At 34.4% G+C, this 15,274-nt stretch overlaps 2 protein-coding genes across 2 annotated transcripts; one reads left to right on the top strand and one right to left on the bottom strand.

The window, feature by feature from the left end:
• Positions 1-1,912: 1,912 nt before the first annotated feature.
• On the top strand, positions 1,913-6,304 carry LOC137818402 (LOB domain-containing protein 19). Its single transcript, XM_068621812.1, has 2 exons — positions 1,913-2,487; positions 5,797-6,304. The coding sequence occupies exons 1-2, from the start codon at positions 2,185-2,187 to the stop codon at positions 6,130-6,132; spliced, it is 639 nt and encodes a 212-aa protein (XP_068477913.1). The 5' UTR covers positions 1,913-2,184; the 3' UTR covers positions 6,133-6,304.
• Positions 6,305-6,696: 392 nt separating this feature from the next.
• LOC137818401 (uncharacterized) lies at positions 6,697-12,858 on the bottom strand. The gene is made up of 2 exons (XM_068621811.1): positions 10,132-12,858; positions 6,697-9,025 (listed from the first exon to the last, which is right to left on the bottom strand). The coding sequence occupies exon 1, from the start codon at positions 12,626-12,628 to the stop codon at positions 10,790-10,792; it is 1,839 nt and encodes a 612-aa protein (XP_068477912.1). The 5' UTR covers positions 12,629-12,858; the 3' UTR covers positions 6,697-9,025; positions 10,132-10,789.
• Positions 12,859-15,274: the final 2,416 nt, after the last annotated feature.

Genomic DNA, 15,274 nt, shown 5'->3' on the forward strand with positions numbered 1-15,274 from the left:
GTTAATTAAGTTTGAGTGTTAGATTTAAAAGAAGTGTGGTGTGACCACAGACATTATTCCAGAACAATAACAAACCCTAATCAACACACTAAACAGAATAGTTGTATTATATTAAAGATGTCACACATCAGTAACTATTGAAAAAGGGTGAAAGACAGCACACTGGCATTGTCGAGAGGGAAAACAATCTCGTACTAGACAGAAAAACGAGGGCATGAAGGAGGAGGAAGAGGAGCCCTGTACGAGGTGAAAGAAAGTGTAACTTTTTTAGAAGAAGCACAGGGCAGCAATAGTAACTCACACATTTCATGGTGTCATTTTCTGTGCTTGCTTTGTGTCATTTTTTGGAACAGAAACAGGAAATGGGAGAGGTGAGTGGTGAGAGAGAATAAGAGGGTCTACAAATGTAGCATTGAAAAGATAGAAAGAGATTGAAGTGAATGAGATGAGACAGATAGGATAGGATGTTTGTCCCACGTGCTGCCGTAGGAAGGTGGTTTGGCACGTGGCTTCTTTTAGTGGCGGTTGGAAGCTGATATTGATGCTGTCTGTCACCTACTCAATTCAACTCTCTTCTCTCTCTCTTCTTCACACATCTCACCATTTTTGTGCTGTGTTGTGCACTGTGTTTGCTTCACGCAAGCCCTCTTCTTCCCTTTCTTTCTCTGCTATACAACTATATTCCCTCCCTTCTTAACTTTCCTTGCTTTGCTTGCGTGGCTTTAAAGTTTCAAACTTTCAACCAAATTCAGCCCCCCACAACACACATCACCCTAATAACCTTAACAAAATACTTCTCATCAACCCTACAAACCATTCTTGCTACCCACTTGCCTCTAAACATTCATACAATATTTCAAAAAGAGAGAACTATATGATGAGGGGAAGAAGAAAAAGTAAAAAAGAAATTATCAATTTACATGAACTTGTGTTTTATATGAGTGTCTATGTACTATTACTTCATAAAACAATACAAAAGTGAGGTTTTTTTTTTTTTAATTATTTATTTTTTACAAAACTTCCCTATATTTTTTATATAACATTATTAAAAATTTATTAAATAAAATTTAATTTTATAAAAAAAATTAATTACTTGATTAAATTAGATATAATTTTAAAAAATAAAAAATTATTAATATTTAAAATAATTATTTTATATTATTAATAAGTATTTTTTAAATTTATATTTAATTAGCTATCAAATTATCAACTTTATAATATAATTGATATTTAAAATCAGTTAATTAGATATTAATATAAAAATTAGTTTATAAATTTATTAATTTTTAAAATAATATCTAATTTAATTAATACATTAACTAATTATTATTTTTTTAAAATTAATTTTTATTTAATAATTCTTTTTGCGTTATTCTTTAATGAAATTGGAGTTTTATTGTATTTGATTTCAATACAATTTTTTATTATTATAAGTTGAACTTAAACTTTAAATGAAGAGATATTAGTAACATATTTTCAAACACTTTTATTTTATTTAAATATAACAACTAGTATGTTTAAGCTAAGTAGGATTATTTCGTGCCATGAAATTCTTTTTCTGAATATTTAGTATATGATAGGAAGCAACTCTTACTTCATTTACACATACTAAACGTAGCACTTCTTTATTATCGATTAAAATTTGTTAAAAATATCAAAATTAGACGTGTTCCTTCTTGTTTAAAGACTTCAAATTTTGTTTTTTTTTGTTAAATTTGAACCGGTAAAAAGCATTGAAAAAGTGTTTGAAGAATGTTTTGTTCAACACTCTTCAAGGAAGAGTAATGCTACAAAATAGTTTAGAAATTGCGTCTTCCATTGATATATATACATTTCTCACGTCTCATTAATTAAAAACTAATTTGTAATACTACTTCTCAGAGAAATTTCATAGGATTACTGAAATCAAAGTCTTTGCTAGAAGCCAAATTAAAACTGAACCACCAAGCTAGTCCATCTCAAGTGAGTGACCCACCACCAAAAGCATTCACTCATCATTCTCTCCACATCAAATCAAAATCAAGTTAGCAAGTAACATACAAACCCCTCATCTACATCCCACACCTCATTATATAGGTCTCTTTCTTGTGCCCCACAAAAAATTTTGGTTCAACCCTGAGCAAGGAAAAGATTAGGCCAATTTCTGGCTTCAGATTAGATTTTAGAGAGAGAGAGAGAGAAGTGATGGATTATGGAGGAAAGATTGGTGGAAGTGAAAGAGGTGGGCCTTGTGGTGCCTGCAAGTTTCTGAGGAGAAAGTGTGTGAAGGGTTGCATATTTGCACCATACTTTGACTCAGACCAAGGAACTGCACATTTTGCTGCAGTGCACAAGGTGTTTGGTGCAAGCAATGCCTCTAAGTTACTCATGAGAATCCCAGCACACAAACGTCTTGATGCTGTTGTTACTCTTTGCTATGAGGCTTTAGCTAGGGCTAGAGACCCTGTTTATGGCTGTGTTGGTCACCTCTTTGCACTTCAACAACAGGTTCATCTCACTCACTTCATTTCTCCCTTTCATTTCTCTCTCCTTCACTCTACTCATCTCTTTATTCCCCTCATTTCCTTTCTAAGTGCTCATCACAATACTTTTTAAATGTAACAAAGGCAAATCCAGCAAGGGTTTAATTTTTGTATGTATCTTCATTTGGTGGTTTGGTTTTCTGCATTTCTGAGTAAAACCAGATAATGCATGTTCCTCAGCTAAAAAAATAGTCTCTTCATTTAAAAAAAAAATCATTTCTCCTAAGAGATAGAGATGGAGTATAATGAAGGAAATGGTAAAATTCAGATAACAGTGATTCAAACAAGATTACATATGTGAAGAACTTGAAAATATCAGAAGTTGGAAAGTTAAGAGAATTGTTAGACATGTATATTACACCCTCTTTACTGATCTTTCTCTATTAATCACTCTCTTCATTATTGTTACTTTTCCTTTTGTTTCTAAACCATGAATTAGTGATGAACCGAATGCTAACTAGCTTGTTCTTGAATCCTTAATTCACACTGCTGCACACTGCGTTTTAGATCAATCATTCACCACTACAATAGGCTTGATTAGAAAGAAGATGGATAGGGATTAATATTTTGACACATAAACTGCTAGTAATCATGCTAACATGCGCCTGGGTGTGAACTGGTCCTATACAGTACTTTCCAGTGTAGTCTCTTGACAAGTATCACTGTTCTGCATTCCTCGTAGGTCAAGATCTTACCATTTAGGATATTATTATAGTTTGTACATTGTACTGTTTGCTTTGACACGTTTGTTAGCTTTTGGACTATTTTTCCATGGAAGCCATACACTACTTAATTAGGACGCCCCCTACAAGTGTAGGTAGGCTTTGTGATTTCAAGGTATCCATAGATATATCCATAATCAGGTATACTATACTATTATCACTAGCTACTACTAATTAATACTTAAATACCATGTCATTACTATGGTAGTAATAATAAACAAAACCTACCCAAAAGGTCAACATTTAGCATAAAAACTTGGGCACCTGAAATCCATGTGTCTTGAAAATTAGGTTTTCAATGGACAAAACTTTGTGAAATTCATGGTAATTATTAATATTAGAATAGAATTTTTTTTTAGAGATGGGTGGTGGTGGTAGCCGCCAACTGGGTGTAGCTGACTATGGAGGCTTGTTTGGTTGCTAGCCGGAGCCACCAAGCAACAAAATTAGCAGCTCGAGAAATATTCAAATATTTTCAGTCTTGACTTTCAAACTCTTGCTACATATATACACATTTGTTTATTTGCAAATGGTGATTAATGTTCACAATCTATTAAAATTAAGTGATTAAAAATGATGAAGATGTTCCTTCACGTGAGCATATTGCAGTAGTTCCTTAATATTGATCTGTGAGGAAATTTCAGTCTAATGAAGTATTGTTTAACTATGAACAATATCTGATTTTGTACTTGAAATTTTGTGGTGTTAATAATTATAATATAATGATCACTGAATTGCAGGACCTTGTCTGGTGTATAAGAGTTTTAAAAATCCACACTGTTCATTGTATATTGTATTCAGCACGCTAATCAACTCAGTTACCATATACACTGAACTATTAATCCAAACAATGAGTTATTTTATCTACAGTATATTTTTTATCTCCTATTTGAAAATTTGTGTTTTTGAGTTGTATGAAACTTTATAAACTTATTCTACTTGATTAAAACTAAAGATGTAAAGTGGTGGATTTATTTATTAAAATACGTGCGCAGAAAGACTCTACCAGTTTCCAATGTTGGTTTGACAAGTCTATGCTATATTAAGGTTATTATTTAGTATTGATCATCTTATTAGATAAAGTTGCATAGTCTTATGCCTGATACAATAGCAACAACCCTTTTCCTTATATTGAAGAATGCATCAAGCATCATCTAATTTCTAAGATGCAATAACTTATTAGTAGAACCTCTCTACATGTTCATCCATCATAGCTGTTAAATAACATAGTTAGAAATATATAAATTGTTCTTAGTTTCAACTTTTTAGTTTTAACTCTTAATTTTAATTCCTAAATTTCGTACTAATTAACAGATGAAAAATAATAAGATAACAATTGCACGTACTACACTATATATACAATGTTTTTGTTCCAATTTCGTGGTCATTATTGGGCAGAAACACACCAATTGAATCCTCAGCTTTAATTAGGTAGAATACCATTTTCTCTGTGATTAGTTACCTCTTAACAATTAAATAATACCCCTTCTAGATTCTGCAGAGAGAAAGGAAAAGCAGTTTTGGATAAGATTGATCTTTGTCTTTTGCTGCAATTAAACAAGCATTCAAAATAAAATATTGAAGCTTAAGTTTATCTTTTAACACTGAATGAGAATATTCTTCACATGCATGTATAATTTGGAGTATGATAAATTGTATTAAAATGTCAGGCACATGACTGAGGTAAGTGGCCATAACATAACTTTATCTCTTAATTATCTATGACATTCTTTTACTACCGTCTGTTCTATGATCTGGTAGAGTACTTTTGGATCAGTTAATGTGTTAATCTCTATCTTCAGACAAATTGTTCTAATAATATGGCTGCAGAATGATTAAGTTATCATATTTTACCAAAGCATCTTACATATATAGTAATTGTCACTGTATTATGTACTCTTGTTTACTATAAATGGTCTACAATTTCACTTCCCTTTTCATGTAAAATAGAGCATAAGTAAGAAACAGTAAGTTTAGTGAAAGATGGAGTTATTTATCTCTATTTTCACAAGTTAATTGTATACCATAATCCCAATTATATTTATGGGAAAAATTTAAAAGAATACTAAGTAAAATCTGAAAAACAATTGAAGTATGAATATATATATATATATATATATATATATATATATATATATATATATATACCAATAAAGTATAAAGTATAGCCAAGTTAGTTAGTAGATTAGGTTCTTTAAACATATAACAAGGTTCTAATCCTGATTATGAGTGTCCCTTAACTACTAGTATTTTGCTTTCTCAAAAAATTAGTAACATGGCTTTCAGCTGTAAAAACACTATTTTTATGGTAAAAGAAAAAGAAATCGAAATCGATATGATTATATGGTATGTATTATCAATCACTTTTGATGGCTACAAGCTGCCATCATGATAAGCACTTTTATTCTGTATTTAAGATGGTTGCTTTATCAATTCTTTTAAACTTGTAAACTGCACTAGCTAGAAAGATGATAAAGTCACAGATAAAAAAACATGGCATTGGTATGGTAGAAAGCACAATGATTAACTAGATCTTGATCTGGATTGTGCAGGTGATGAACTTGCAGGCTGAGTTAACCTATGTCCAAGCCCGTCTTGCCACAATGCAGCGCATGCCAATGGCAGTAGCTCCTCTTCTACACCCTCAAAGTTCTTCACCACAAACTCTTCCTTCCTCAGATCAATTGGCATCAAATGTTGACATGCAAAGTGTTCCTATTATGCACTATGATCCTCTTCAACCACATTCAGCATCATTGGAGTTAAGCAGCATCCTTTTCAATCAATCAGATCAACAAGTGGAGGATAGGGAACTCCAAGCTTTGGCTCGAGAATTTGTGACCAAATACTTGCCCGGAGTAAGATTCCAGCAATCTAACTCTCCCTAAGCATAACTTTGCTTACCATTTTCTAGTCTTCTGCTTTTGCTAATCATGTTTAGTGAAATCATAACTCTACTTTATGTGCCGAGTTTGTTGATAACTGTACTATTGTAAGAGTACTTTCAAACATGAAGAATCATGTCACAGCCAATGGCTATCTCTTTCTTTGGCTTACAAATTCTCCTCCTTTTATTGGAAATTGGACAACATTATTCATCATGCAGTGTGTACCAACTTCATATAACGTTTATCTGGTTATTCATAGATTCTGAATTCTGAAACATCTAAATGTTAAATGGTTCTAAGCCAAGTTATCATCAATGTCGAGAACAATGTTTTCGTGGCAGCATGTTTGGCGTAAAATTCGAGAACTAGAGACATCCTTGGAACATTCTTAGAAACATCCGTGCCTTGAACATGAGAACGTTCTACGATAGATAAATTAAAGAATTTTGCAATCAAGTGTTACACTGAATACATAATGTTTTTTTAATAGAAAATTCTGATAAGATTACGTCAAAAATTACGATGCAAGAATATATTATACTAGAAGAGCTTAAAAAACAATCGTTAACATTCACAAAAATGCAATTATCATCCTAGGATGACAATCATTACCTTACGAAAAAGCATGGCACCAAGTTCCACTATGTTCACGAGAATCAACTTAAAAAAAGCTGATTCTGTAAGAACATTTCCATCAACGACATATTACAAATAGTAAAAATAAATAAAACTTGCACTGATAAGTAGCCACCTATTGGAATTACCCAGAGTCTGTTGCAAATCATGAAGCAGACACATCAACCACTGACCAAACAAATAACAATAAACAAAACAAGAATGAACAGTATATTTAAAGAACAACCCACGTGACAAGTGAACCTTAAATACTCCACTCCACCCATTCTGCTGAACTGTTCAATGAATGATACTGAGGCAACAGTACTCAAAAGTTCCATGCATCTTTCTGATCATGTCCGCTGTTTATTAAACTCGATGCATCACAAACTTGGAAACAATTAGTGCACTACGTCAAAGTAAAAAAGAAAAGAAAAAGAAAATATCACCATGATTTAACAGTTGAAATCCAGTGATTTTCAGAATACGTCAATCACTATGAAAGAGATAAACTATGTCAAAATGACTAGGAGACTCTTTTCTGTGTACCACATGATGTGTATTATTTTTTTAACAGAAGTGTATGTGTATCATCAATAGTGTATCAATGATATCATTTGCATTACGACCATGGCATTATTCGAACCATTATAGCACATGTTGTTAACATAAGAACGGTTATTAAGACACATTAAAAAATAACTCTTTCATCCACCTATAAGAATAACCAATGTCACATTTGATCTGCACAAGACTACTAAGCGAAAGGCACTGGTCAAATAACTAAGTGATATGGATCACTAATTAGGATTATCATATCCCTTTATCTTGAACTTTAGTTAATTTGTTTCTTTATATTTTCCTATATTCATAAGATCTGCACATCAGAATCCCTATTATCAGATCTATTATAATTTTTTATTAGGACAATTGTGGCCTACGATTATATTAATTATGATAATTACTAAACATCATCCCACTAATTAAGGATCTCTTCATTTCTTTATTTTATCAATTGGGATAGTTCAGTATGATCCTATTAATTATGAATATCTTTGTAAGCCTTTTGTAAAGGCAGATCTGATTGAAATATGATTAACGAAAAATTACTTTTAGAAGAACTTCTTAAAAGGGACTCTGTCAAAGACAAGCCCTGCTTTTCACTTTACCAGAGTCACAAGAAGGCTCACATCTTCACGCCTTCACAATTTTCAGTAGTAAACATACACATAAGAACAAAAGACAAGAAAATACTGAACAGTGACAGAGCAAAACAACAGAATAGCCAAGGGCCAGAGATGATCGATTCCCCAATCCCAATAAAACAAAGCAAAGAGAAAAGAACCAATTTTGGTCCCAGGTCTTATTATGTTCCTACATTCATGTCAAAGTCACGGACCTTCATGACAAGAAGGATAGGTGTGTGACTGTGACTGTTTACTTCTCTCTTTTTTTCTAATAAGCATTTGCCAAATCAAAGCATGTCTGCATCTGTATGTTTCCCAGCATTCAAAGGGTGGAACAGAAGCTATTTACATCTTTTGAGGTGCACATGCATCAGCCCATGCATAATCTCTTGAATAATTCTCAATAAAAATAAATAAAAACAATATATTCCTCGACTCAATGTGATGACACCTTTGAGCATAATTATGTTACAAATAATGAAGAATATGATCCAATTTCATAAATCTTAAAAAGCATTACAAAAACAAAACATACTTCCATACTCATCTGAGATTCCAAATCCTGTTTTCTGTGTATTTAAAAATTGTATTAACACCTCCAAGCTATGAAAAGTCTATTGTTGCTTGACTTTATTTGGTGTTATGTTCTAACAGTTGAAAGTTACAGAATATTCCCGAGCCCAACTAGGCATACTCTTAGCAGATCAGATCAAAATTCTTTGTTCTCGACTAAACCTAATGAAATATTAGAACATAATTACTATTATAAAGATTGAGAAGAATCAAAAGGAATGATGAAGCCACAAATGAAGAATGTGATCAAATTTCATACAGATTACAAGTATGCAAGAGAGTGTACTATCATAGAGATTCAAGACTTCAAAATGGACCATGTCTAGCACATAATGAATGAAACACAAAGAGAAACAAGAAATAGATTCTATGGTGTGCTTTCAGCTCAAAACTGCAAGCCTGCTAACTACATAAGGAAGCATACCTAATTTCAGGTTATACCATGATCTTCTTGGTCCTTACTCCGTGCAGTGTCTGATATTTCTCCAGATCAGTAGCCTTCAGAGAGCCAATGGGAACTTATGAAAGACAGATGTAAGATTATAATTAGGCACTTAAAAAAGGCTACTACAATGAAAGAAAAAACAAAGGACATATTTATCTAACCTATATGTTTGTTACAAAACATCCATGAGCAACATATAGTTACAACTTACAGGTAAATTAATATGCACAAATACCAATTAATACAGAACAATAATCTAAGATTTTGATCATAGGAATTGTGACCACGGTACAAAGAACCCTGATAGTCTTAAACTGTTTCCCCCAAACTTAAAATATATAGCCAGAAGTGACAGTTTAATCTGACAAGGAAAGATCCTATTTTAAGAGTATATATTAAGAGAAAAGTTCTGGTCAAAGTCTCTAGGAGGACCCTAACCGGAGCATTCAGACTTAGACCAGAACAAGAACTGCTAAAAAATATATTAGCCGCAGCCCAAGAACTCACTAGTTTATATAGAACATGTTCATCCACATCTTCATGTTGATACAATTGCACCCATTGGACTTCCAACAAGGTAGGCAATACAATGGTAACATTTAAATGCAGAATAGGTTCAACAATGCAATCAAAATGTGGTACACATCTTTGGGATTCTTCACTGAACTTATCTAACAATGTTGGGAATCTAATTACATTTAAAAATGGATCTTCAGGCAGGATGGTGCAACATATAGCAAAACCAAAATCTCAGAAACATTTATTGAACAAGTAGCCTAAACATTAAATGTTGAAAATTGTGCCACCCACCATTAAAATCCCAAGCTTAAATTACGGTTACTGTCTTGATTGAATGCCTCTTGACATGTAGAAGGCAGAGATCTGTTATAAATTATCAGTTAAACAAAAATTACGAGGGACGGATTCGTATGTGTGGCAAAGTTCAATCTAAAGTGTAGTATGGTACCCCTTTCACCCAACTAGAGAATATGATATCTGGTGATCAATGATATCTGCCTCTTAAATTGTTTAATTTCTTAGCCAATCCTGTATTCAAGCTTCATATATTATGGCATTTGTCACAAGAACAACCACAGTATAAGATATGGATGGGGGGGCTACAAGAATCCCTAAATATCATAATTCTGAAGTTCCAGAGAGGAGGGAAACTGGGTGTACCTGAAAACATTTGTTAAATTGTTATGGCACCAAAAACCTTCATTCTTCAATTCAGTACTAAAGAGATTGTCACGGCATGTGCCAAGAAGAAATAAACAACGAGGCTGAGCAACATATGAAGTATTGGGTTGTCTCACCCCTATGGCATAAAGTCAATAATCTTCAAATTGAAGCAGAAGCTAAATGATCATTTGCATATAAGAAACGAGAAAATATATAAAGCTAATGGCCGGGGAGTACAATACAACACATACAAGTTCAATATGGAAATAAATCAGCAGTAGTTCCTTGTAGTACATACAAATATCTCTCTAAGTTCTAAAGCAGATCACTCAAAACACTGATGTGCATTATAAGGACCAAGATTAGAAAAGGAAAAGCCGAAGGCCATGAACAAGGTTAACAGATATAGTCATATCATACTCATAACGAAGTTATGTGCAAGAAGCATACTGGTTATACTTTACAGAACCACAAGCAATAACAATAAATAATAAATACACCTAAAAGGCATGATGTGAGCGGCTTCAATCTTCTGTATACATAAATGTACAATCCCTCTTCTATTTGTTGGAATTGGAAGGGGTAAATAGTCATTAGCCAGGATGACAGAATTTGATCTCTAAGTTAGAGTAGATTAACTTGAATGTTCATGGCACTATAAAATCTCTCCATGACGGAATCCACTATCTCCACAATCAGCCCCAGTATCCAAAGCACAAGGAGAATCATACCATTTAGAATTGTCCTGATAGAAACTATCAACCTGTATACAGCCAAGACCAACTACATCCGAAACTATCCCCTCGTCGTGCCTGATCATTCTGATGGGCTTGGATAATTTACTATCCTCCTCACAATCAAGAATGCTCTTCTCATCAAAGTCACTGCACTTCAACCACTTCTCAGGCTTACAACTGTCACTCATGAGATCCTTCTCACTCCTGCAATCACTCCTCATCTGATCCCCCCACGAAACCACCTCCCCCAGCGTCCGCCCAAAACTATCCTCATCATCCTCAATCAGCTCTGTGTCCTTGCCATCACCATAAATCCTCTCATGATGGTTACTCCAGTTAGCCAGATCATTATCCCCAACCAACACATCATCCACCTTATCAGTAATCAACTCGGCTGGCTTCAACCCCATCTCCCCTATGCTCCTAACCTTATTCAAAACCTCGTACAATTCCCTGGAAACCGCCCCCAACAAATCTCTTGGCATCTTTGCAACCTTCCCCTCCAACATTCCCACCTCATTCCTCAACTCCTGCACCTGTTGCAGCACCGAAAACTGCAAATCCCCACCATCCTCCTTCCCCAACAACCCAAACCCTCCCTCCCCATCCATCTCCTCACTCACCCCATACACATTTTCCTGATCCATCAAATACCCACCACCCTTATGCCCAACAACCCTATGCATAATCCTGGCATTCCCATCCAAAGGCCCAGGCTCATGCCCAGAATGCACAGCATAAAGCTTAAAAACCGCAACACCCTCTTCCTGATACACAAAACTCTTATCCTTCTCATTGTAATTCGCAATAGGCACAATAGCCCTAATCCTAAACCCACATCCACACCTCTTGGAAGCATAAGGTTCCCTCTTCAAAACCTTAGATTTTTTAGCAGCAGGTTCACCAGCCCGATGGCAAGCATAGTCCTTTACCTCAGCCATGAAAGGCTTATACCTAATATACTTCTGCCTGATGCAAAGCACAACCTTATGCTTCGCCGCAAGCTGCTGGAGCCTTGAGGGGACTTCCCTAGCGGGGACATCGAAGCTCTCCGTGTACTCGAAGCGGCGGCGCTTACCGCGAGAGGCGGATGGCTCGGCAGAGCCGTCAGCCGCACAGCAGGCGGGGCAGGCGGCGACGCAGACGCGGATGAAGCTCTCCGGGATGCCGTAGAACTTGGCCCCGACGGTCCAGTGCTGCTTGATGCGTTCGAGGGTGTCTTTGAGGTTGAGGTGGTTGAGGTCGGTGTCAGCGTGGTGGGACATGACGATGTGCTGCCATTGTTCCACGTGGGGGACGAATTGGTGAGGGTTGTTTTTGAAACAGAGGAAGTGGGAGTTGGTGGAGGGGTCGTGGTGCGTGGTCAGTTTGTCTTGGATGCGTTTCCAGGCCGTGAGGTAGGCTGTGTCTTCGTTCCGGTCCTTCCAGACGGTGCGCCAGGAGGCCAGAACGGAGCGAGGAGTGGCGCCGCGGATGTCGGAGGGGGAGGGGAGGCGGTGGAGGAGGAGAGAGCGGAGCATGAGGGCGTGGGAGGATGGGGTGAAGGTGTAGAACTGGGAGGAGATGTGGGGGTCGGGGGAGATGAAGAGGGGTTTGGAGGGAGGAGAGGGGGAGGAGTGGGAGGAGGAGGGCGAGGAGGGGAAGAGAAGGGAGAAGGAGGAGGAGGAAGGGTCCGTGAGGGGCGGCGGCGGAGGAGACAGATCCGAAGGCTGTGGGAGGAAGAGGTCGTCTTCTTCCTCGCGCTTGTTGGAATTCATGGAACAAAACTGTGAATCAAAAGAAGCAAGAAGAAGAAAATGGGGAAAGTGAACAGTGACTTTATCTCTCTTTCTCTCTCTGCTGCTTCTGTTGCTGAGGTTTTGTGTTGTGTTCAGTTGTGTTTGATGTGTCTGACATCTGTGTCTCTTTGGTTGGGGTTTGGATTTGGGTTTGGGTTCAGGTTGGGGTTCAGGTTGGGGTTTGGGTTTGGGTTTCGGCTTGTTTTTTTCTTCTTGCTGCTTTTCTCCTTAGGATTTTTTTCTCCATATATTGTATGTGTGAAAAAAATGTGAAAAGCGGGTGTTAAAACAAGAAGGGATTTTGTGTTCAGTTTTTGTTCAATATGTTATTATTTTATCAAAAGTAAGATAATTTTATAATTAATTAGTAGGTAAAATTTTAAAATGTTATTCAAATAAATAATTTGTGTGTAAATTGACACAACTTCATTCTTGATTTCACTATTTGAGTATAATTAATTTTTAATTAGTATTATCTTGATACAATTTTAATATTAATTAAAATATAATTATATTTTAATGGTGTTAATGTAGTATAGTTTATTTATTTTGATATTTTTTTAAAATTTTAACTATTTTAATAATTAATATATAAAATTACTTTGATTAAAAAATATCACGTTTTGTTCTTATAATGGTAATTTTTTACACTGTGATAAATGTTTGTATGATGAGTATTTTATATAGTTTGTTAGGCGTAATTTAACTTGACTAATTAATAATAAATTTGATCTAATAAAAAAATAATCGAAATGAATTTTTTTTTAAATTTAGGAGATTAAATTCAAATTAAAAAGTAAGATAAAGAATAAAAATGAATTTTAACATTGGTAACATTTTTTTACAAGTTTTATCTAGGAAATTCTTCTCATTTGTGTAACAGCGGAAAAATATAAGAAGCAGAGCCACGAAATCCCCCAACAGTGCCTTTCATTTTTGTTTTTTTTTTCTCGGTCTCTCTTCTCATATTTTCTTTTCTTTTTTCTCTTTTAAATTTCTCTCTCAATCTTTATCTATTTTAGAATCTGATCGGACCACATTGTAGCTGGCGAGTTAAGGAACATTTTTACCCGATCAGATTTTTAAACAGAGTAAGTTCATTTTTACTCTAAATATCATTTGTTCTCTATTTTTACTTAGGATTTAGTCATCAATATTGGTAGGGTCAGTTGAGAAGTTTAATCCTCTCAACTTATTCTACTATATACTAAATTTTTGTTCTGTTTAGATAACTTGCATTAATATTAAGCCCGTAAATCTTGAAGCTTGTCCAGATTGTGGGGAATAAAATTCTAGAAGTTGCTTAAAAAACAAACAATTGAGGTAAGGGAAGCTAAATTTAATTTTTAATAGTACCCTAGGCTAGAAGATCTGGATGTGGAAGGGACGTGGTCCCAATATTCAATTTCTCTTTGCAGGGATGTTATTTGTTTATATATTGTGTGTTTGTTTATATATTATTTAAACTTCATAAATATTATATTTTGATAGTTTGAAAGTTAAATATTGTTTTGATGTTGGAAAAGTTCTTGAATGGTATAAATTTTTTAAATGTTATCTGGTTGAATGATATGTATTATATATGAATGATGTAAATTGTATGAAATTGATGTCATACATTTGAAAAACTCCAAGTTTGTATAGAATCTGGTAGAACTTTTATTGTAATAGTTATATGTAAATTATGGGGTGTTACAATTTGCGTCAATCTAATACTTTTTTTAGATGATGAGAGTATCTACCATCATACAATCTTAAGCAAATATGAGATAGCAAAAGTTCTTAATTTAATGGTATTATAAAGCTCCAAGGTCTTGTAACTTTTAGGTAATTTTCTCTAAATAATTATGACATTTTATTTATTATAATTATTTTGATCATGCGTTATGTGAAAGTTTTTCTTTGTTGTATAATTTAGGGATCATGTGTCTACTATCTACTTAAATTATTGAGATTTTTCATCATTTTTTTTTATTTGCATAGAGAAATCTTTATTAAGCAACTATCAATGTAGCACTTGTTAGATTCTTACTAAATGTTAAAGTAGCTAAAAATGCCATATATTTCTCATCTTTTGTTTTGTGAATGATGTACCATCTTATATAGGCTAAATATTTTTTTTAGGCTTTTAGTCAACATCTTCAATTATTTTCAATGGATTTTTGTGGGAAGATAAGGTTTTGAAAATCTAAAGAGTTTTTGTAATCCCCACCCCCTTTTTTCTTTTCTTTTCTTTTTTTTCTCTTACCCTCTCCCTTCTCTTTTTTGTTTTTTCTCCCATACCACATCTATTCCAATATGATCACGTCATGTTGTAACTGAGGAGTTAGGGTACATTTTTACCCGATCAGATTTTCAAATAGAGTAAGTTCATTTTTATTCTAAAAATCTCTTATTCTTTGTTTTTCTCTATATTTTAGTCATCAATCTTAGTGGCCAGTTGAGAAAAGTGTTTCTCTCAATTTGATTAAGCTCATACTAAAATTTGGTAATGTTTGGATAACTTGCTTTAGGTTCCTAAATTTTGGAGTGGTTTCCCTGTTTGAGGTAGAATTTCCATTAGAATAAGGAATTTCAGGTAAGGGAAGCTAACTTTAATTTTTTTTAATAGCACCTTAAGCTAAA

This window comes from Phaseolus vulgaris, chromosome 10, assembly GCF_000499845.2.
Source record: "Phaseolus vulgaris cultivar G19833 chromosome 10, P. vulgaris v2.0, whole genome shotgun sequence".
Classification (NCBI taxonomy): Eukaryota; Viridiplantae; Streptophyta; class Magnoliopsida; order Fabales; family Fabaceae; genus Phaseolus; species Phaseolus vulgaris.

Coding starts and splice junctions, on each gene's coding strand:
- LOC137818401 (XM_068621811.1), bottom strand. CDS start 12,628: ATGAATTCCAACAAGCGCGAGGAAGAAGACGACCTCTTCCTCCCACAG.
- LOC137818402 (XM_068621812.1), top strand. CDS start 2,185: ATGGATTATGGAGGAAAGATTGGTGGAAGTGAAAGAGGTGGGCCTTGT. Junction 2,488..5,796: donor TCTTTGCACTTCAACAACAG/GTTCATCTCACT, acceptor TGGATTGTGCAG/GTGATGAACTTGCAGGCTGA.